Source organism: Phyllostomus discolor, chromosome 1, assembly GCF_004126475.2.
Source record: "Phyllostomus discolor isolate MPI-MPIP mPhyDis1 chromosome 1, mPhyDis1.pri.v3, whole genome shotgun sequence".
Classification (NCBI taxonomy): Eukaryota; Metazoa; Chordata; class Mammalia; order Chiroptera; family Phyllostomidae; genus Phyllostomus; species Phyllostomus discolor.
This window is the reverse complement of record NC_040903.2, coordinates 64740051-64763295: the sequence shown is the minus strand read 5'-3', so window position 1 is coordinate 64763295 and position 23245 is coordinate 64740051. Positions and strand designations below refer to the sequence as shown.

At 38.1% G+C, this 23245-nt stretch overlaps 1 protein-coding gene across 3 annotated transcripts in view; it reads right to left on the bottom strand.

Annotated features, from left to right (window-relative positions):
- CUBN (cubilin) overlaps positions 1–23245 on the bottom strand; it is a 250170-nt gene that overhangs the window by 34410 nt on the left and 192515 nt on the right. For all 3 annotated transcript variants that reach the window (XM_036023812.1, XM_028507866.2, XM_036023821.1), the window contains exons 57-59: positions 12878–13078; positions 10313–10442; positions 6461–6678 (exon numbers count right to left, since the gene is read on the bottom strand). In XM_036023812.1, the coding sequence (XP_035879705.1) occupies positions 6461–6678; positions 10313–10442; positions 12878–13078 (549 nt within the window). The remainder of the gene's footprint in view (positions 1–6460; positions 6679–10312; positions 10443–12877; positions 13079–23245) is intronic.

Genomic DNA, 23245 nt, shown 5'->3' with positions numbered 1-23245 from the left:
TGACTGTTAGTTATGTGAGATATTTAGATATAATAGGATATTACCAAATATGGGACTAGGTACAAATTGAATGCCACTACAAGAAAGCAGGCAATGTCAAATGAGAAGCTAAAAGTGGAAAAAAGCAGCTCTACCTACCCAAACGAGTAAGAAAAGAAATGATTTGCCTCTCAGAAAACTCCCCCAGAATCTCCCTTCGTCCCTGGGTTAATTTGCTGATGGCCACAGAGGTGGGCTGGGCTGATTAGGAAACCAGTGAATTGGGGAGACGGTGGTACCTGGTCCAAAGCTTGGCTTTACCTCTTAGGAACCCTGGACTGCAGACACATGACTTACTCTCTTTACTTTTTATTTCCTAAGGGTTAGATGAGATGACCTGTGTGAAGTGCCTTGTGTGGATGCTCAGTGACTGTGTCCTGGGACTTTGTGACAAGTCTTCCCTTGAGAGTGAGCAGAATATAGAGCTACCACACAAAGTTAACAGATTTTTTCATATATCAGAATGAAGACAAGAATACAGTCTATAGTCTTAATAATGTTTTGTTTCTAAACAATTGATTTACAGCCAAAGAATTGTTTAAATGTTTACTGCTAATCAGATATGCTTTGCTTGTATGCTCCTGGGAACAGTACAGCAAAGCCAGGCCAAACTGGGTAGGAATAATGATTATTATAGGGAATCTATAGTTATAAAAACTTTAACCCCAAACATCCAATCATCTGAGATAACACTGGGTTACATTTTAAGAAGGTCTGTGGCTTAATGTATAACGAATAATTGTTTCCCAGCTCTTGTTTACCTGAATATTTTTCAAAGTGTTATCTTATGAGTTACCATTAAGTCACTTCTGTCACTCAGCTTTGGTCTCCACCATACCAGCTGGTTTTATTTTGCAACAGTCACCCATTCAAGACCAGGAGCAGCAATCTGGCCCTTTATGTGTGTGGGGTTCAGGGCTGGGGGGCCATAGACCCTGATGCTGGGATATATGATAATAAAAACCTTTTTTTTTCTTTTTGCTGATGTCAAATTTTACTCCTGTTCACTTGCTTTTGTGAGATTTTGGTGAACTAAGCATGTGTTAGTTTCTTTATGGTATTTCTACATTCTCAGCTCAGCAAAAATCCCTTTTCAGTAAAAACGCACAGATAATAAACTGCAGATAATCTTATCTTTGGAATCAGCTCCCAAGAGAAGCCCAATTACTAGCGAATGTTACAAGACTTAAAAAGGGCTGAAATAAGCTTAGTCTAGTTTTCTGCAAATGGGTTTACAATTTCAGCTCATCTCATTGTCGGACTTTATCAGAGGGAGCAAATGACATTAAGAGAACAGACAGCGTTGCTTTCGAGTAATACCCCCATTATTGCTAAACTTAGAGCTATTTGACTTAGAGCAGTGACTTATAACATTATCCAAGCTATAATTCAACTATCTTATTGCACTTGTACTTTTAAAAGTAATGTGCTTTGGCAGCACATATAAGCCTGCTGACAAGTGCATAGAGACATACACACATTGATATTTAGTGTCATTGAATATTTTTAAGTTTATTCTTTTATTGTTTTGCTATGAAATTTTAGAATGCCTCTCAAGGTCCAAGCTTAACACCAACCCTCTGAAACTTAAAAATAACTAGAAGCCAAAGGGAATTTAACACAGTCTTATATTTTTCTCCATTTCCTGTGACTGTATTTTCCATCATTGGGGGCCCGGTCTCATCAGCTGTCTCTCGTCTCCCTTTCCTTGCTTTTGATTCCCTCTTACAAGGAAACCCTTGTTCAATCCCCCAACTTCATCCCACCATGGCACAGGTTTTCCTTCAGCACATTTGAGACACATTTTCCAGATGTTCAGGTAGCAGATAAAAAAACCCCCGAGACCAGACACACATGACCCAAATGTTGAATCTGATCCCACGATCCCAAATCTCTAAGAGAAAAGTGATCCAATCTACTGCACCAAGTAATAGCTGAACTCTATGAACCATAATCACATTTTGAAAGTGAGGCAAATTTAGATGTAATATGTAACATGTTGTATATATTATGCATAATATAATGTAATTATAAAGTAGGTACAATTTATTCAGTTATTCTTTAATTTGTTCAGACAACCAATATTGTAGAAGTGACAGCTATGTGCTAGGCCTCTGCAGGGCCTTAGAATTTAATTGGAATTTAGCTTTTGATTTCAGATTTAAATGATAAAATGTACCTTCGGGTATGCTAGTTAGATTTCATTACAAAGTGAGTAAGAGCCAGAAATCACTGTACCATGAAGTGGTCCTGTTGATAAAAACGACCTGTCACCGGCTTCCCCTCTGCAGAGATGAAGTGGTGTGGGCCAGGGGGCCTTGCAGAAAGCCAGAACTTCAATATTGAGTTCTAATTCAAAGTCTTTCTCTTTGACATGTATGGTACTTTTCAGGAATTGTCTACTTTATCCCCATCACATTCTTAAAAGATAGAGAAAGTGGTAATACTTCACACTGTTCTTTTTAGTGGATAAAATTGAGCTCGGGTCTATTATGGGACTTTTCTAAAGCATCTCACCGGGCAAGGATGTAATGAAGCAATTGGGGCTCGGCCACCTACTTTCTAGCGTATAGCTCTTGCCACTTGGGCATGTTCCCACCTTACGGATCATGATTCACTTTGTCCTTGTTAAACATGCACTTTGGCATTTTTGCCTTTCTTTCATAGCAGAGGTCTGTCAGTCTGCCTGATGCCACCTGACTCATCCTCTGTATGACACATACTTGGGAGAGAGGCAGGCAGACAGTGGCCCTCATCCTCACCAGGTGGGCTGTGGGCAACAGGGGGCCAGGAGCGTTAGTCATGTGTCCAGGATTCACAGCTTTAGGTGAAATGAATCTCTTGTCCCTGATGCCCCCTTGTCCCTAATATTGCCATCTTCTCCAGAGCAATGCTTTGTTATTCTAGGTCATGTCATCTGAAGGGGTCATGCTTCACACTCTCCTTGGCCATTCACTGATCCAAATACCTACGGACATCAACCTAATTGGGCTAAGTTCCATTTTTGATCTTGACATTTTGCCAAATTGTTTCAGAATACATTACTTTAGAAGCAAATAAAATGACTGTGGTGCTGCACAGTAAATAAATATACTGTAAATCCTCAGTCTAATCCTGTATCTACAAGTTTGGTGTCTAAGGTGATGAGCATGTTGCAGTTAGACGGACTGAGCAGCACTCGGTCATTTACCAGTTCAGTAAGGGGATGCGGGAACTTTGCTGGTTTTAAAACATGTTTGAAAGTCTGAAATGCTTCATGAGTGATGCAGGTGAGCAAGGTCACGAACAAAGCAGATCCTGGTGGTAAAGGAGGGGCAGAAACTCAACTAGCAGAAGTTAAAAGAATAAAGGGTACTTGTAAGTGTCTATTCTGCACTGGGGAGCATGCCCACTTTCTCCAAATCCATAGGACTGATGGCTTTTAAACTTGGTGGGATTATAGACACCCTTGACAATCAGATGAAAGCTATGCAGTCTCTGGAGAAAAACGCTTAGATCTGCAGATAATTCCAGGGTTTCACAGATCCCCAAGGCCCAGTATGATCATTTTGCTGGTTATCAGTCATTTGTGATCAATTATTCATGTCGTGTCAGAGTGCAGCGGGAAAGGGAGGACGGGTTTCCGTTACCGAGATGTCAGCTCCTGCGAAGTGCCCGCTCTGCTTTTCCTGCATGGGGACCCCACCCGGTGGGCCCCTGGAAGCTGCAGTTCCAAGAAAGAATGCGACCTATTTCACTGCATACTTAGTAATTAATAACAAACCAGGAGACATTTCCCCAAAATGTGTTCAGACCCAGTAGCAATACAAATAGAACATACACACAAGGAGACATTTACCTAATAATCATAGTTATGTGAGCTGGCTCTTCACTGATTTCTGAGAAATTAAAGCTACTGTTTCTAATTGCCAAGTGTGTAATCTAAATAGCAAAACTGCAAAACTCTAGTGTTTTAATCAAGATGAACTGAGATGTTACAGTCTAAAACGGTCTCCTCTTTACATTAATGATTTCCTCTGTGAAGACACTGTTTTCCAGGCTGACCTGACAGCACTGGAAACAAAAACCCACTGTTCTGTCCACAAGGTTGCTTTCCCCGCTGCGGGAAACACGGGGTAGTTTTAAGTGGATAAGATAGGCGTGAAGGGCAACCTGTCAGCCAAGTCTAAGTTTTTTATCCAGATCGCTAACTGAAAGATTCCATAAACTTTAGAATTCACTCTCCTCTTATTCTCCCTTCCTTTTTCCTCACCACAAACAACAACAACAACAAACACAGACAAAACAAGATTAGAGTTAAGCAGAATGATTATCTAATTCATATGTGTGACCTTAAAAGCTTTGTGATGCCATATAATTCAAAATGATAACACTTAGGTTTTTAATAAAAAATTATTGCTAAAAATTACTTAGAATTACATAAATATTTCCAAGGAGCTGATGGTGTGTAAGGATGAAAAAGAGGTCAAAGTCACCATCATGAGGGGCAGTGTTAGCACAATGCCGGTAAGTGGTGAGACCCCACTTCTGCTCTCTACACTTGAACCTTCTCTCTGATTATAACCAGAGGGAAACGGTAATTGACTGAAAGTGTCCAGTGTTCATGGATGAACGGCACCTCTGACCATGTAAGATTTTTCATACTGTGCTGTTTCAGTCCAGTAAAAATTGCAATAATTCCAAAAGTGTCTTCTTTGTTGCCTAGAAAAACAGAGTGATTTAACGAGGCTGGAGAACACAGGATAACTTGGCAAGCCTCCTGCAGATGACGACCATGTGGGGTGCTTAAGACTGTTTCTTCAATGGTCATGTGAGCAAATAGGAGGGAGAAGAAAAACAACTTGAAAGCAGGTAACAAGAGCAAATGCAAATATATGCCTAAAGTTTGATTCTAAAGTCTGTGCTAAAGGCAAGAGTATATGAGTTCTTCTGCACAAAAACAATTGCCAAGGGAAAATTAATTTTTCTTTCAAAACAGCCTCCTGCATATTGCACACCACATCACTTTGGCAGTGCCATGAAGGAAACTCTGCCCCTGAGACTTGCTTTCAAGTTATCATTGGGAGAGCTAAGCAGGGTAGGTGGTGAAAGCGATTTTCAGGTACAATTTGTCATGATAACTGTGGCTTACTGTGAAGCCTTCGAAACACAGTGTCTAATTGCTTCCCTCAAGAAATGCACACACATGCAAATCACACTAGATGCATAGAAGTTGAAGGCAAGCTCTGCTTTGAATCAGACGGCTGAGGGTTACCCACAGCATGCGGTAAAGAGTTTGAACAATAAGTCAGGATTCTTTTGGTAGAAAATTTCCCAGGTTTCACTGAGACTTCACAGAATACATGATTTGTTAGGTGAGCTGTTCATTTTCAGAACACTAATCACACCTCTATTCAAATGGCAGAATCAAAATGCTTTCCAGAGTCAAATATAAATTATCTTAGATTGTGCCACTGATGCTATGAGTATAATAAACAGAGGATTGATTAAGTACCTTATATGATTTAAAGTCCTTTGTTAATTTTATATAGGTGTTATTTCTCACATGCAGTGGGGCTAAACTGAGGTGCTATTTTTGATTTATCCTCACATTTAGCTTTTCCTTTTACTTCTAGATAGTCCCTAGATCATTATTTTCAGCCCAAATTGTTTCTCAAGCTTCAACTTCCCCCTATATTTTTTAATTTAGGTATCTCATAGGCCCTCCAATCCTAAATGCTCCAAACTAAATATATTTCTTTCCTAAACCTTAGTCTCCTAAGGCACCACTATCCAACAAGTTACTCATAAAAAGTCATCAGCAGGGCATGTCTTTATGTCATACATCAAGTTCCAAATGCTGTTTGTCCAGTGTGCCTTCTGAGTGCCCCTGTGACCTCTGCCCTCTCTTCTGTTTCCATTCGTGCTGTGTTAGTTTGAACCTTCCACACTTGCCATCTGGAATTCTATGACAAGCTTCTTCCTTCTCAGGTCATGAGGCCCCCTGAGACTTTCTCCACACTGGTACCACTGTGCTCTTCCCAGGAGTCATCTGGCCATTCAGTCTCACCTAGAACTCTCCAAGGCTCTTAACCATTTTAAGGATAAAGTCAACACAGGCTACGGGACCGTCTTTCATGATCTGGCCCTGGACTGCCTTCAGGCTCAACTTCCACCATTTCCGTGGGTGATAAACTAAGGCTCAGGTCTCATTTGAGATGGTTGTGCAGACAGACTTTACCTAAATACTAGAGAAGTACATTTGTTGAGTGATTTAAAAAAAACCCTCAGAATATAGTATACATAATTTAAAAAACCAAAACTTCATGTGACATATTTCTCTAAACCTAAAATGAAAAGCAACTTTAGCCAGGTGAAAAAAATTAAATAAAGCAAGAAGCGAGACTCATGAAAAATAGATTTACATGCCCAAAATTCTTACCCAATGTCTGTCGGAAAGCTACCTTCCATCCTCTTGCCGTTTGAAATGAATCTGTGTTGAACACCAGAAGCATACTATTATTACTGCTCTTGACATTTGGTGGAAGCTTGGAACCACAGAATTTGCCAAGAAGGGGATCACTGATGTTATAACCATCATACACTGCCAGGTAGTCTTGGGAACAGAAGGTGGAGGGAACCACATCGAAGTCAATGAACCTGTGAAATGAACCTTGTAAATATTGATGTACTCCACTTGGGTTTATGCTACATAGTGCCTTTATTTCCTGACCCCATCCCCAGAAAAGACAAAGGCTAAAAGCAGAACATGCAAGCTTTTCTTGATAGAAAATATTAGAAACAAAATACTATTTTACTAATCCATTCAAAAATTTAGCCAACATTTTTTAAGTGACCTCAATATGTCAAAAAATGTGGTAAGCACTGGGGATAAAAAAATGAGTTAGATATGGATGTCTAGGAGTTTAGAGTAAGGGATGTATTAAGTCTATTTGAGGTAAAGCTATGACAAGTTGAACTGATATATGTATATATTTTTTCATTTCAGTCTCATTAAGAGTATAGCTTTTAGCTCTGGCCAACATGCCTTGGTTGGTTGGGTATTGTCCAGCAAGGCAAAGGGTCAGCAGTTCAATTCCAGGTCAGGGCGCGTGCTTGGATTGTGGGCCAGTTCCTGGTTGGGGCATCTGCAGGAGGTAACAGATTGATGTTTCTCTCTCACATTGATGTTTCTTTCCCTTTATTCCTTCCTCCCTTCCTCTCCAAATAAATGAAAAATATATTTTTTCCAATATAGCACTTATTCTGTTCTCCTGTTATTTTGTGCCATTAAATGGTACTATCACCTATTCTTTACTTATGGGAGGGCGCTAATGCAATGGAGGGAATGCTGGTTTTAGAATCAGAGCTCCATGCTCATTCTCACAGTCATTGTTCCCCTCTTTAAAAGCTGGAGTTTATAGTAAAGTTAACCACAACAATATGCAAAAACAAACTATGGTGTCTGGCATATAACAGATTTTGTTTAAGAAAAGACAAAACAAGTGATCATTATTGCTGTTTTGAAAATCAGGAATATGAAATAAGTTATTTCTCATAAAATAAATTTTAAAATTTAAAAATCAATGGTAGAAAAGAATGAACTCAATTCTCTTGAACCTTCTATGATTGACAGAAGCAGAAACTCACATTCGAGATCACTGTGGTGGTCCTGGGAACTGCGCTGCACAGCCCCACTGTCTGCCTTCCGGTGTTTGCTAGGATTGCCCTGCTGTGCGTACTCTGAGGTTTGACATGGTCCTGAGATGCACATTTCCATGGCCAAAGCAAGTCTTAGGAGTGGTAGGTACTACTTTTTGGAAGAATATTATGAAACTACTCTTCAGTTTGCCACGATTGCCTGCCCATTGCAGTGATAATCTTGGACACAAATGCAGAAATGAAGTTTCCACCAGCCTGAGCCACTGAGTGACCATAACGAGCCGAGCCTCAGGCAGGTCACACTGGACATGCTCACATGAGTGAGAACTAAACTCGTTGAGTTACACCACCGTGCCTTCGGGCTGCTTGCTACCTCTTCTAACCTAGCCTGACAGATGCACCTCTAACTTTTATTATGGCCTAACATAGCATTAATTTTTTTTTAATTTTAGAGTAAGAGAGAGAAACATCGAGGTAAGAGAAAAACCTAGGTCAGTTGCCTCCCCTACATGCCCTGACTGGGAATCAAACGCCCAACCTAGATATGTGCCTTGACCGAGAATCAAATCTACAATGTTTGGTGTATAGGACAATGCTCCAACCAACTGAGCCACACAGGCCATATCCCTAACATAGTTTTTAAGGCCATTCTACACGTTTTTTTCTTCAGGGTTTTATGGCATGTTTACTATGTTTACTTTTGTTTAAATTGTTTACTATCCTGTCCTTATTTTCATGTTCTTCTGCTTTCTTAGGCTTTTTTTTTTTGTTTGCTAGTGGTTGTAATAAATAACACAAAATACAGATTAATTTGAAAATATCTAACAATTAAAATAGGTCCTTTTAAGAACTTTAAAAAAAAAGAATCATTTTTTTTTCCAAAAATGTTTGATTGGCTAAATTTGTTCAAGTGGAGGAGGAAGAACAAGATAAAAACATTATTTAACCACTTGGAACATTGAATGCTCTTGTAAAAGAAGATGAGAGCTCAACAATAGCTAGATAATTTCCCAAACACTATATTCATGTTTATTCTCTATAGACAACACATTGATTTTCCACACCATAAATATACAAAGAAAAGTAAAAAATAAAAACAAAGCTATTTTGGCCTTTTGTTTTGCATCATTTTCTCAGGAGAACACAAAAGCTATCTGGAGAATCTCGCTGACAGAAAACCTTATGTGGCTGGTATCCACTGAGAGCCTTGCTAGAAGGATTTATGTTTGACTAATCTCTACAATTTCTGCAGCACTGAGAATGGTATGTTTCACAGACTGTAGGCCCTTAAAAATCAGGATGTATAATAAATAATTGTCCAAACATACCATTGTAAACTTTCCTATAGTGTGAGGCTCACAGCCCAGACAGGAAACAGAAAGGAAAAAAAATACACACCCACACCAACTATAACCCTGCACATTAAGAAACAAATGTTGTGATATGATGGCAAGTGACAAGAACCATGCTTATGCTTCCATTCTGGGCAAGTGGTCCCTTCACAGGCCTCTTGCTCCTGGTCATGAGCCAATTTTTGTTTACCTTTTTTTGTTCCTAGAACATAAAGGACTTTTTGGCTCTGTGGCACACCTTCCTTACCAACAGTCCCAGGTAAGACCTGCAGTTTCCTTCAAGGTCCTGCCTATAGAACCCTTACTGTCTGATCCAGGAACCAAATCAGGCTTGATGAGACGTGTCTTACACCCATGAACCCACTTGGTATGGTAGGCCCCTGAGGTAAACTGCAGAGACTTCATGATTTTTAGGGGAGAAGTAAGTAGGAGTGGTCCTAGCCCATCGAGCTTCTGTAAAAAAGTTGCTGTGAACTATGCCAACTCTCAGGGTTCTCCATCACAGGCTGTGTATCACTGGACCACCGAGCCAGAACATCCCATATAAGGTGAACACTATGTGGAACCTTGTCACCCTGGAGAACTAGAGACTGCATTTCCTTCAGCAGACTTGGGAGTAAGGAGGATTAGGGGAGAATTTTACTGATGTAAAATATCTCATGTAGCACCGATTTAGAGGTGTTCTGATACACAAAAGTAAATCTCTTCAGTAGTTAGAAAATTTACCCATTCAGAGATAGCACAGGGAACTATTAGGGACAGTTTTGGGAGGAAATCGAATATGGATTCACATATTGACTCTTCATTGAATAATGTATCAATCTGGGAACTTATTCCACCTTCTGAAGACTCAGTTTTCTCATTAATAAAATGAGATTAATAATATATACCATATATAGCTGTTTTAAGAATTAAATAACTGAATTACAGAAAGTGTCGAAATATTTTTTGTGAGTATAAGTGCCCAAGAAATGGAAGCTGCTTTCTCTTACCCTCCCCACACCTTCTATTTCAAGATAGGTTTATAACTTTACCCCTATATTATATGAAGATCCTTTGAAACTGTTGGAAAATTATAAGTCATTTTAACAGGTGGAGTGCCTGCCCCCCCCCCCTTTCCATGCACTATTAGCGTGCACAAAGAGCAGGAGGCCCATTTCCCAGGTTAACATTTTCTTCTACACCTCTGATGAGAATCCATGCTCACAATTTTTAAGGACTACCTTGCTGCAAATAGAGCTAAAATGGTTTTTTTAAGAAGGTAAATTTGTCTTACATACTTGAGCAGAATCACTTTGTTGTCTCCAACAGTGATGTTATACCAACAGTGCATATCGTTAGGGTACGCTGCAATTGAGTAGGCAGGGCTGGTGATGAGTCCAGTGGAGAAGTTGAATGCACCACCACAGGCTGCAACAGAAGACAGGGGAATGTGCAGGAAACAGTTAGTACTCATACCATGAAAAAATAACTTTGAGATAACCTTCACTATTGTATCTTTCTAAGATGGATAATAATTATTTTTCTTAAAGCAGCTTAAAGGTCCCTTCATTACATTTACAATTAATTCTGATTTTCTCATCAAGGTGGAAGGAGGAGACAGGGAGTAGAAGTAGGGAAGAATATTTTAAGGCATATCTTGGAACAGAATAAGTCTGAGTCAAATTAATGGCTGAGAAAAAAAACATTTCATATGCTGGGGTATAACTGTCCTTTCTCTACATTTAATTCACAGTTTCAGAGGGTGCACAGTGATAACTGGAAATTTAGAAAGGTGTGCAGAATCCAAGGCACATTATGGGCATATGAACCCAGGAAGGTCTGCGATCTAAAAATCCTCAATAACAGGGATTCAGGTTTCCTCTGTCAAAAAGAGACTATTAAAAGGTGAAATATTGGAAATCATTTTTGGAACGTTTGAGCTTAGCTCTCTCTGTGGTCTCAAATGTATAGCTCCTGGGTCCTCTGTATTTCTATTTAGATATGAGACTGGTAAGGACTATACTTACCCAAATTTATCTCACTGGTGACCTGCAAGCATGAGGAGGCTGAGCCCACTCCCCACCCCGACTCCAGCAATCAATTGCCCAAAGCCATGACTTACTGCCATTAGCCAACAAAACAACAGCCATAACAATATGATAAACTTATTATAAAAATACAAAATTATTTTAATTTTTGTTTGGACCTACATGTAAGGAGAATCAGGTTGTGCAGCCTAATGTTGGAAAGTGCCCTCCTCTCATTGCAGTAAGAAAGGTGTATATTTATTCTACTTTGTGATTCCAAAATTAGAATGGGGTTAGTATATTTCGATGTCATTTCTATGGTTTATAAACTATCAATGGACATGTTCCACTTATATCTCTTAGAAATGAGAAACAAATTGTGGCTGCCATTTAGGGCTATTTATTTATGGATGTACTTCACCTCAGCTGAGCCCACTTTGCAGGGAAAGCTCTTCTCTGTGGGCCCTTGAGAAATCGTGTGCTCAGACCCCTGTGGACACCTGCAGTGAATTAAATGTCAGGTTGGTGTGGCCATTACTCCATTTCATCTTGTACACATTTATGTGGCCTTGGAAAGCTTATCAAAACCTAAATAACTCCCAAATTTGTAGCTTGTCAGGATTTGAAATCTTATCAAAAACACTCTTTAAATGAGACTCTCCTAGTGGATACATGGAACTTTGTACACGGTATTTTAATAACTGAGGGATTAAGGAATAGTAAAAGAATATAAAGCAATGATATAACATTCCAGAAAAACAGTTGTACAAAAAGAGTAAAACAATTCAATCTTTTTCTTTATTCAACAAGACAACGGGGGGTCGTTCACTGCTCGGTTCTATTCAGGCTGCGCCAACAGACCCACAAAGCCACAGGCAGCAACACTTTCTGAGTGGGGCCCGGGACTCGGGTAGCAGTTCACATGAGTGAGTTGTGAAGGCCTTTCTTCATGCATGACTAACATTTTTGGTCTGCTCTGTGGGTGGGAACAGTCATTTATCTGAGAGGTTAATTATTTAACTTTCTACTTTTAGAAGTGGGTTTGGTCAAGTAAAGACAAAACCAAATGAAGGTTTTACGAGATTTCTGTGCCCCTTTCACTGAAGCTGGGATGAATGGAGGGGGAAAAACACTGTCAGCAAACTAACTAAGCAGATTTATTGCAGGAGAGGAAAAGGCTGTTCAAAATAGGGAAATATATTTTCATAATTTACAGATAAACATTGATTGAATTGTCTTTAAAGAACGAAACAATCTTGGTTGCTACAAAGGCTTTTGCACAGTCTGTGACTTGTCTTCTCACCTTGACTTTGACATAGAGAAGCTACAAATTATAACAGAATTAAAAACATCAATTTTTCCTTTTCCTTTAAGGCTCATGCTTTTTATGTATTGTTGAAAAATCCTACCAGAAGATCATAAAGATATTCTCTTAGCTTTTTTCCTAAATTTATACAATATTGTTTTCACATTAGCAAAGTGACTTGGGAAAATGAAATAGACATCTGGATAGCCTCGGACAAAAATCATCTCAGTGCCATGCACAAACAGCTAAAGATGCAGACATGTTCATTTAACTGAAATTTTCAAAATAAATCTCAAGCTTCCATTTGATTTTCAAAAAGTAGTTGTAGGCAAGCTCATGAGAGTTTTTAGGCATTTTTTTTTAAAAGAAAAAAGTCTAAGTATTCAACGTTTCTGGACCATAAACTTAATTGATCATTTTTACCCTGAAAGTCTTTGAATCTTCAAGTTGGTGACTTATGAATCACAATTAAAACTCCTTCTGGAAATTAAGAAGAAAAGGAAATTTCACACATCAGTATGGCTACTCACAGGTTATCTGATAGTAAAACTTGAAACCGAAGTCGGTGGTGTGTGAATCGGAGTAGAAGTTGAGCAGCACTGGACCAGTGACAGTAATAGGAGACAGGAGCTCGTCCCCACACACGGCAGCCAGAGGTGGAGACGCTGCGCTGCGCCCCGGGATGATGCGCACACCGTCACTATCGCAGCTTCCCGTTACGGCTGAGCGTGCTGCACAAAGCATCAACAACCAGTATTTTAATCAGATGCAATATAAACAATCAATGCTGTAAACCTTCAAACAAAAAATTAACAAAGATTCATGCACTTTGCATAGAAATGGAAATGAGAATCGAGCTGTTTTGGTAAGTCTTGGTCTAACTTGGCTTCCTGATGAAGTGAGGTTCACCCTAGTCACAAAACAAGCATAGGTATGTGAACACAGATAGAACTTCACAGTAGATAAATTCACTTTGAAAAAAAACAGAATTTTCTTCCTTTATCAATTTTATTTTAATTCAGTGATATAAACTAGGGAGAATTTTGCCTCCCACAGGCGTTGGGTAATATCTGGACATTTTGGCTGGCATGCTGGGGCATGCTACTGGAAAGGCACAGGTGGGGCCCAGGATGCTGCTGAACCTGCTGCCGTGCTCCGGGCAGTCCCGCACCCCCATCCTGCAGCCGCAACGAAAGTTTCCCCGCCCTGAATGTCCATAGCGGTGCTATTGAAAAACCCTGTTTAACATGAAGCTATGTACAAATAACAAACTCCTGCCATGGAGAGATGATTAGAAACTCCTTAATGTTTTCTGAAAAATGGATATATATGGTCACACAAACATTATTAGCTTAGGTTTAGTGATTATAAAATATACATCATTGTTTTGTTTTCTAATTATAAATAAATATATTGCAACCTGCCCTAAAGAGAAGTAACAAAATAAACAAAAATTATAAAGCCTTTTATTACCACAAGTTATGACATCACTTTTACATATGAATTATACTGTTAAAATATTAATTGGGATCATACTGAACATGCTCTTTCATAACCTGACTTTTATTGACATAAAATAAGATGCATTTTATGTGATTAAATATTCTTCTAAAACATCAAATTTAATGCATATAACAAATTCTAACATATGGATGCATCATACCATGTTCAAGTAACCCCCTATGCTTAATAATTCTATTATTTTCCACTTTTTGTGATGAACAATACTGTTGAAATAAACATTGAGTACATAAGTATTTGTGTAAGTTTCTCATTATTTCATGAGAATAAATTTTTAGAACGTGAGTTACTAAGGTAACTAAAGTAAGTTCTAAGGTAAGTTTTTTTTTTTCAGGTTTCTCACAGGTGTTATCAACTCAGTCCCATAACTTCAGAGAGCTGACATTTCCCCCAAACCTACATTTTTATCAACCAGTAGAGAAACCTTATGCCCATTACAAGTAACTTCCCACTTACCCTTCCCTCTTTACTGCTCTCCCACCCCTAAGCAGCCTACTCTCAGCCTCTATGGATTTGTCTAATCTGGACATTTCACATAGACAGAATCATATAGTATGTGACCTTTTGTGATTGGCTGCTTTTACTTAACATAATGTTTTTGAAGTTCATCCATGCTGTGGCATGTGTCAATACTTCATAACTTCCAGGGCTGAATGGTAGTTCATTGCATGAATAGAACATATTTTGTTTAACCATTCAGCATTTGATGGACATTTGAGTTGCTTCTATCTTTTGGCTATTATGAATAATATGGCTATGAACATTCAGGTGCAAAGTTTTGTGTTGGATATATGTTTTCAGTAATCTTGGGTATATAAGTAGGAGTGGAATTGCTGACTTACACGACAACTATATGTTTACTATTTTGAGGACCTGTCAAACTGTTTTCAAAACAGGCTGTGCTACTTTCCCACACCACCAGATGTGCATGTGGGTTTCAATTTCCCACAGAATCACCAACACTTGTGATTGTCTGTGTCTTTATTGTAGTCATGTTTGTGGGTATGAAGTGGTAGCTCAGTGTGGCTTTGATTTGCATTTCCCTAACTATGCTAAGAGCCTTTCATGTGCTATTTGACCAGTTGTATATTTTCTTTGAAAAATATGTCTATCTGCCATTTTTAAATTTAGCTATATGTCATTTAGTGTTGAGTTCTTCTTTTACATTCTGGATATTAGTATGATAATATGTTTTTATTTCTCTCGGGTAAATACCTAGGGATGGAATGGCAGGGTCATAAATTAGGTGTGTATTTAATTCTGTAAGAAACTGCCAATCGATTCTTCCAAGCAGTTATATCTGTATGCATTCTCATCAGGAATGTATGAGACTCCCGCTTGCTCTGCATGTTTATCAACACTTGGTATTGTCAGTCTTTTTAGTTTCAGCCATTGTGGGGTGTGTAAAATGGAACCTCAGCGTGATATTTAATTTACATTGCTCTGATGACTAATAATGTGGAATACTTTTCATGTTCTCATTGACAAAATGCTTTTCTTTAATGCAGGTATTAAAATGAACATATATTGAATACCCTTCCTCCTCTCTCACACACAAAATTCACCTACTTATAAATTCCCCACTGGAACTGGCCAAAACTACACTACAAGATTTTGTATAATTGCATACAATGACATGGTGGACTCTGAACTCAGACTACCTGTTTGCTGCCAGAACACTCTTATAAATGAAAGAAGTTATGATATACATTTACTTCATAATTTCAAGTCCCCAGGCTATAGACCTTGTTTCAAAGGGGGGCATGCGACCTAAGACAATTCAATTAGTGTAAATTTCAAGACCTGGAATAGACAGTGGTGTGCTGGTAAATGTAACAACCAATTCTCTGAAGGGAAAAAAACAGCTCTGATTTGTAGCGCTTGCCAATTTCTATGATATAAATATTCCCCCATAGCCAATTTCATGCTACCAGTATGAGGTCATTAGATGCAGAATTTGGAATGGAATCAATAGCATGATTGGCTGTTACAGGACGGTCCAAGCCCACTCCAGCATGCCACCGCACAGCTGCTCTCTCTCTTCCTAGATGTGCCTGAGGGGCACACAGCCCTCACTGTGAGGGCAGCTGCCCCACAGCCAGGAGAGGAACCAGCCTTAAGGCAAGGCTCACACTGAGAAGCACAGAGTGAGAATAGAAAAAGTAGAATATTTAATGACATAAGTAAAATGATAGATCAAGCAGGTTTGAGGCACACCCAACTTTGAGGTTTTTAGAAGTAAAGCCAACAAATTGACCTTTTACGTGTAAATCAGGTTGAGCTAAGTTCCCTGTTAATTATACCATAGAAATTCCTAATTGATATAGCGTGGATTATCATAATCATAATCATTGTTGTGTATTTTTTTATAGAATTCCACCATCCTGAGCACTGTTGATAAATTGATTGCTCCAAGGTACAACATCAGACCTAGTCTACACCGATCTGCTGTGTTCAAACTATAACTTAGCAAGAGGGAGTCAGTAGTAAAAGCCAAAGGTGTTCAACTCAGAAGACATCAGCAGCATCTCCTGACACATGACAGAAGTCAGGCTGTAGTTGGAGAAAATGGGGCTGTCACACAGAAAGCTTCTACAAGACAGAGGGGATGAGAGGGCATTCTGAAGGGTTCTTGTTACACACCTTCTGGAAGCCCATTACTGCCCTTCCTATTTTTAAACCTTCCTTTGAGGAGATGAGATAACCCAGTGTCCTTCCTATAAATTTTAGTTTATATCCAAACTAACTTGAAGATAATCTACCACTTTGAACTGAAAGGCCCTTGGTGAACGCATTTGTATTTTTTACATATCTATACATTAAATATTCTCTCCCCTTTTTAGATCTAAGTACTATCTTAGATAAAATTAATATTATTATCAGAAAATATCTCTGCAATTTAAATCTTAAGACATTTTAGGAATGTATTTGGCTCCTCAGCTAAGTTTCTATCTAGCCTGAAGAAATCTTGAGGTATCAATTCAAGATATATTTATTAAATTAGCCTCAAGGAATCCCTTCATTTTGAAAATCCTGGAAGAGAAATGCTTCTACATGGGCATAAATCTACAAGTTAAAAATGTGAAATACTTAATTTCAATGACCTTATTATGTAGTTAGAAGCAATATAATGTTAGAAACATAGGACAAAAAAGTAGATTAAACTCAGACTCACAGTTTGAATACTGCCAGATTATATACCTTAATTTTAACCTCAGAATTCGATGTGAAGACTCTAATAGCCCCACTAGAATATTAAAAATGTAGAGTAGGTGAGTCTGAGGGAGAAAAAGTTATGCATTATTTATAAAAATATCTTTAGCCTGCAAGAATATATAAAGTTATAAATCCAAAACCACACAATGAAAAGAAATATTGCTGATGCTAGATGACAGTCTTGGCCTCACATTGATCAGACGGCCTTCTCTGCAGTTATTCTGTGCTTAAGTTGTTGGCAACCTGATACATGAGGTCAGCCCAAAAAAGGTCCAGCCATTGTTAATATAATGAGAATGGTTTGCACAACATCGATGTAACCTTCGATGTAGCCAAGGAGAGTGTCCTGGAATGCATATGTGTGAACAATGATGACTTCACTGTACTAGTCAGTGGGGGCAGTAGACCCTATTGAGTGAGGATGTGTACTGTGCAGCAGTTGCATTAAGAATGACTGAGAAAGTAGAAGAATTAATAAAGTTTTACATTAAGCTTGAACATTCCTTCATGGAAACTATTCAGATGATTCAGAAGGCTGTAGCTATGGGCAACGGGTGATTGGCAGCTTCATTACTACAACAGGACTGCTTACACATCCATCTCTTGCAGAGTTTTCTGGCAAAACATCAAATCACCCAGCTGACTTAGTCCCCCTACAGACCATATTTGATGCTGGGTGATTTCTGGCTTTTCTCAAAACTAAAATCACCTTTGAAAGGGGAGATATTTCAGATCGTTGATGAGATTGAGGAAACTACAAAGGGGCAGCTGATGGTGATTGGGAGAACTGTGTGAAGTCCCAAGGTGCCTACTTTGAAGGGGACTAAGGCATCATTGTCCTATGTATAATGTTTCTTGTTTCTCATATCTTCTTAAATAAATATCTCTGTTTTTCATATACATGGCTGGATACTTTATAGACAGATCTTGCAGACTATCACAGTGATAGTTATCTTACAAAATAATAAAAAGACTGAAAAATAAGGTAAGATATGTCATGCTTGATTATTCTTTCAAATAATTAATCGAAAGAACTAGTTCAATTATAGAAATATCGCCATAAAGTAATGGTCATATATCTCTATTGAGACAAAATCAAAATATATTTGTTTATAAAAGGTCTGTATTTAACAATAAGGAAGTTAGGCAGGGGAGAAGTAGAGGAATTTGAGAGGGGATATTAATATTTTGTAGATAGCAACATAATATTAAATAACTAAATAAACCATTAAACATAATCTGCTCATTCTCAAAGGCTGACTCAATAAATTGTGGAAGTTATGATATTTGGCAAGCTGCTTGATGGATTAAAACATTCTTATATCCTTTCCAGTAGTCACTTCTTTAAAGTGGGGTGCCCCTCCAATTTTTTTGCACAGCAAATCATACATTACATAATATCAGGTCTTAGAAAGTTACCTAAAGTCTGAGAACATATCAAGGATTATTATAAACAAGGTGATATACAAGAAACTGATATATAAAATGCCATTAATGTCAAATAATTCACACATATACAGCTTTTTCTAAGTTCTACATCCTCCATCATCATATTAAATTGAAGATATTAGCCTGAATTTTCAATGGGAGGACATTTGGTGACAAGGGCCACAGGCACCAGAAAATAATGACAAACAATTTTCCATAATCATAGGGGGAACCAATTAAATATCTAACCAAAACATATACAAAGCTCTTAAGTACAATAGGTACAGTTAAATGCAACCACCATGACTGCGTGTTAGAGAGAGAAAGGAACTTAGTCAGGCCTACAAAATGGTGTTGAAGAAGCCAGATGAATACCAAAGTCGAGGTTATGACCAAGAGGTAGCATTCAATGAAATGTATGAGAACGTGTCAGGAAGACAAGTATCCTGAAATTGAACAATACTTCTTCCTCAAACTAGAGCCAATTTCATGGGACAAGGAGCCACATTTATTATTAATTCTATCTTCAGTAAACAATTTGTTGTATATTTACTACTGAAATCTCTGAGGTGTAAGATGACCCTCCATGATTTGTTTTCATGACTATTTTCCATCCTTCTAAAAACCTTTGAAACACATTTATTGTTTAAAATGACAACATACTAAATGCTCAACATACTAAAATATAATTTTCATTATATTGGACTTTATTGCTGAGCAATGTTCAATTCTGAATGCCATTATGATTCCAAGAACTTTGAGAAAATTGAAAGGGAACCAGGGATGAGTAATTCAGAAAATTACATAAATTTGTGGAATTTAGATTCAGATTGCATTTTTTTTTCCTGAGAGTCATAGAAAGGCAGAACTGCCTAAGAGGAGTAGAGATAGAAAAATTCTTTTGGTCGAAACAATTTACTATTGTAGATAAGATAAAGTTTTTCAGGAAAGTTACAAAGGGCTCTAGGGAGAGGCGAGGCGGGTGAGTTAGGGGCCCGCTGTGAATGCAGTCTATTGTCTGTCCGATTACCTCTGCTCCACTAGCTGGTTACCTCAGTGGAGGGTGTGATTCAGAGGGAGGGAGGAGCATGTACTAAGATTAAACTAAGCTCCATAGAGTGTGCAGGCCAAAGTTTTAAAACCCGGGCAAATGAAGAATCTCACGTAACCAAAGTGTCTCCTCTAGTGCTAGACCAATTTAAATAAAATATCCATAGAAACTATTTCAAAAGAACCATTGCCCAATGCTTTCTAAGGTAATGAATTGTGAAATGTGTCTACATACTGATTTTTTTAGAATGATTGAGAAAGCAAAGAGAAGAAATGGTAAGTAGTTGAGTAATGCCACTTAAAAAAACTTCGAGTAAATGGAGGGATGGAATGTGAGCTAAGACAACTGACAAAACTCAATTTTTGTGCTTCTTAGTGGGGAAAAAAAGGGCAAAAGGAAAAGCCTAAAATTAATTTTTCCTTTTCCTTTTAGCTTTATACTAGGTGTAGCTTGTAAACCAGTTCTTCTAAGTTAATAAAAGAAAACTCAAGCAACTATTATATAGCCCTTCCTATCTGGCTGTCCTGGAAATCTAGCCCTGTTCCCCTGGGGGCATTGGGACCATCCATCCCTAGGGGACAGTGAGCCAAGGCATTTGCCTTTCTAGTTCTTTCCACCTTCTGTGCTAATGTGCTACTCTTCTATCCAGTTCTTATCAAAAGGTATTCTGGACCTGAGAAAATTGAGTTTAGAATTTACCTATATACAGAAATTTTTTTGTTAACAATTTCTAAACTCTTCATTATCATCACCAAGGTGAATCAATATTATTATCTAATTTTAATGATAGAAAAATCAAGATACAGAAGACATTCACTTGCCTTAGGTTACTATGCCTGCTAACTTCTCTACCTTACAAAGTAATAAAAAAAAAAGGGCCTATAATCTTCCCAGCAACTTGGAGGCATCTACCTGGACACATGAATAATAAGAACACAAAAATATACTTCTAGACTGTTCAATGGGTGGGAAAATAAAATAATTATTTATTTAATGACATCAGATTGCATAATAAGTACAAACACTGGAAGTTTCTCTTTCATCCTTCCCTGTTAACTTTTGTCTGTTTCTGGTTTCATTTTTGACAAAAGAAAAAAAAACATTTTGAATTTGTTAATTCCCATTTCACAGATTTGAAGACACTGTTCAGGATATCAAGAGCCATTTTAATGTTGAGTTTACTTTCAGGAAAAAAAAAAGGTTGTCTTATAAATAAATGCTCAAATGAAAATTTCTCCCATGACTTCTGATTTCACTGGAATTTTTGTATTAAGCAGTGATTATGTAGGAAAGATAAGTCTGCAGTTTGTAGAATGACTAGTATTGGAAAGATAATAAGAAGAAAGTTGGAGAAATTTAGGCCAACATAAAATATCATAACATACTTTTAGAGCAGCTTTAGTGAAAATTAGTTAAAAAAGAAAAAAATAAAAGAAAGAAGTTACTGAACCTTTGTAACCTCCCTGTACAGAAACTGCCAGTATGTAGTTGAATACTTAGTATACCAGCCTGAAAAGAGAACCTTTCCTAACCAGGTGTCAGTGTTCAGCAATCACGATGTATGAACAAATGTGCTTCCAGTATTTTATAGGCTGGGATAGCCCAATGAAAAGGCAAATCTAGAACCCTCATCTCCTCCTAGGTTGGCGATGGCTCTGCCGAGTGTTAGGCTCAGAAATGCTTAGTCTTTGGGACTTAGTCCCTCTACAGTTCCTATGGGCTACAGCAGTCTAAAAGGCCAATGCTCCTGAGAAGCAGAGGCTATGATTTACCCTGAGAGCAATACCCAGTTTTATCACAGCTTGCTGCACGTGAATTCTCTGGGCTCATTTTAGAAAGGGTAGAATGTTATGTTACTGTAGCTAACGGATTTGTAGCTTCTTGATGTTACTTAATGAACATCAGCATTGATATGATTAGTGATAAGAATCTAATTCAAGATTTGATTAATGGTGCCCTTTCTGGTAATCATTATAATTTAATTAAACTGTAGCCAGAAATTACCTACTTAGCCATTTGAAAATACTGAGTACTTATAACACTGGAAATGTCACAAGGCATTATCATAAAGATATTATCTTATTTTAAAAAATCACTCTTTTCAACTGGGTCATGACCAGCAAATCCATTAGTAGAAGTTGAAATCGCTTAATCTGCAAAACCAAGTACCTGCCTTCAGGCATCTTGTGTCAGGGCACATCTGGAGATTTGAGAAAACAGTGGTCACACAATGAATTATGATTCACAAAATATGTTTCTAGAGGCATTTTCTGACTTTTATAATGACTATTTTATATTTTTAAAAGATGAAAGTGATTATCAAACAGATTAAGCAATTTACACAGTCAGGTAACTAGTACATGGTCAGCCTGGCCTTGGGAACCCATCTGAAATGCCATGCTCGCCCTGCCACACCCCACGTGCAGTGATCGGACTGTGCCGTCCCTGTGTCCCATCTAGTCAGGGAGCTCCTGTTTAGGGCAAGTGTAGGTTCCCTTGTAATAATACATATCCTGTTGGTACAGTGGTACTTTTTTGTGGCTATTGTACATAGTACATCTGACAGAGTCTCCTTTTTACTCTAAATGTCATTGGCATATGACATTCTTCTGTTTATGTAATTTAATGAGAGCAAATGCACAGTCTGAGCCACACACTTTTCCCTGTTATTAAAACAACATTCCCTTGAACATAAAAATAATAGAAAAGGTATAAAGAAGAAAACAAATATCACCATCTATGGCGCAGTGGTAACAACTCTTCAAGTATGACTTAAGGACCCTACAGATTATTCACATGTATGTTATTGGAAACAGAAAACTGGATCATCTCCCATACACTGCTTTACTTTGTCCTAATGCTTGTATATATCATGAACACCTTTTTTTGATTGCTGGGGTTTGGTGCTAGCAAATGCTGAGGAGATCATATTAATTTCATGTTGCATTTTTACAGGGACATACATCATGCTTACTTGGCAATTTCTAGCAAACACAGGTGCCCCACACCACAACTTGTGAAAGTTAGGAAAAGGAGGTCACAGAAAAAGGATCAAATGGGAGAGGCTTTGTGGAATTTCTCAGTCTATGAGGACTGACACGTCATTTTCACTTTTGCGAAACATAAATTTCCTGGATACTGAGTGCTGGAGAACATTTTGCTAAATGTAACTTTTCATTGCCATGGTAGACTGCCTAAAGGGAAAGAAATTTAAATTGTGCAGAGGCAGCTTGATAAATTTACTGATTAACTATACTTTAGCAATGAAAATTTAACTTGTAAAAAGTGTTGGTATGACTGAGTGGTTGAAAACACCCATCTACTTGGAGGGATCTCTTTCCTGCAGTGTCAAAGCATCCATGAAACACCAAGTTGTGCCTGCTGCAGCCACGGCCCAGCCCAAACCAGAAGCTCCCCTGTTCTCTCAGCCAGCAGCCCACCCCTTAATGTTGTAAGGAACCCAACAAGGTGGTTGTGGTTAGAGGTTTGACAACCATATATATGGGACTGATGAAGACAATAGAAGAGAAAGGAGATGAAAGCGTGTCCCATGACAATATTTAAAAGTACAGCTCGGATATTTGTAAAGTTTACTTTGATAGTTTCTCTCACTAGTCATAGTGTGTGAATGACTGTGGGTGTGTATATCCACATCTATGTCCATAGACTATAAATGTAAATG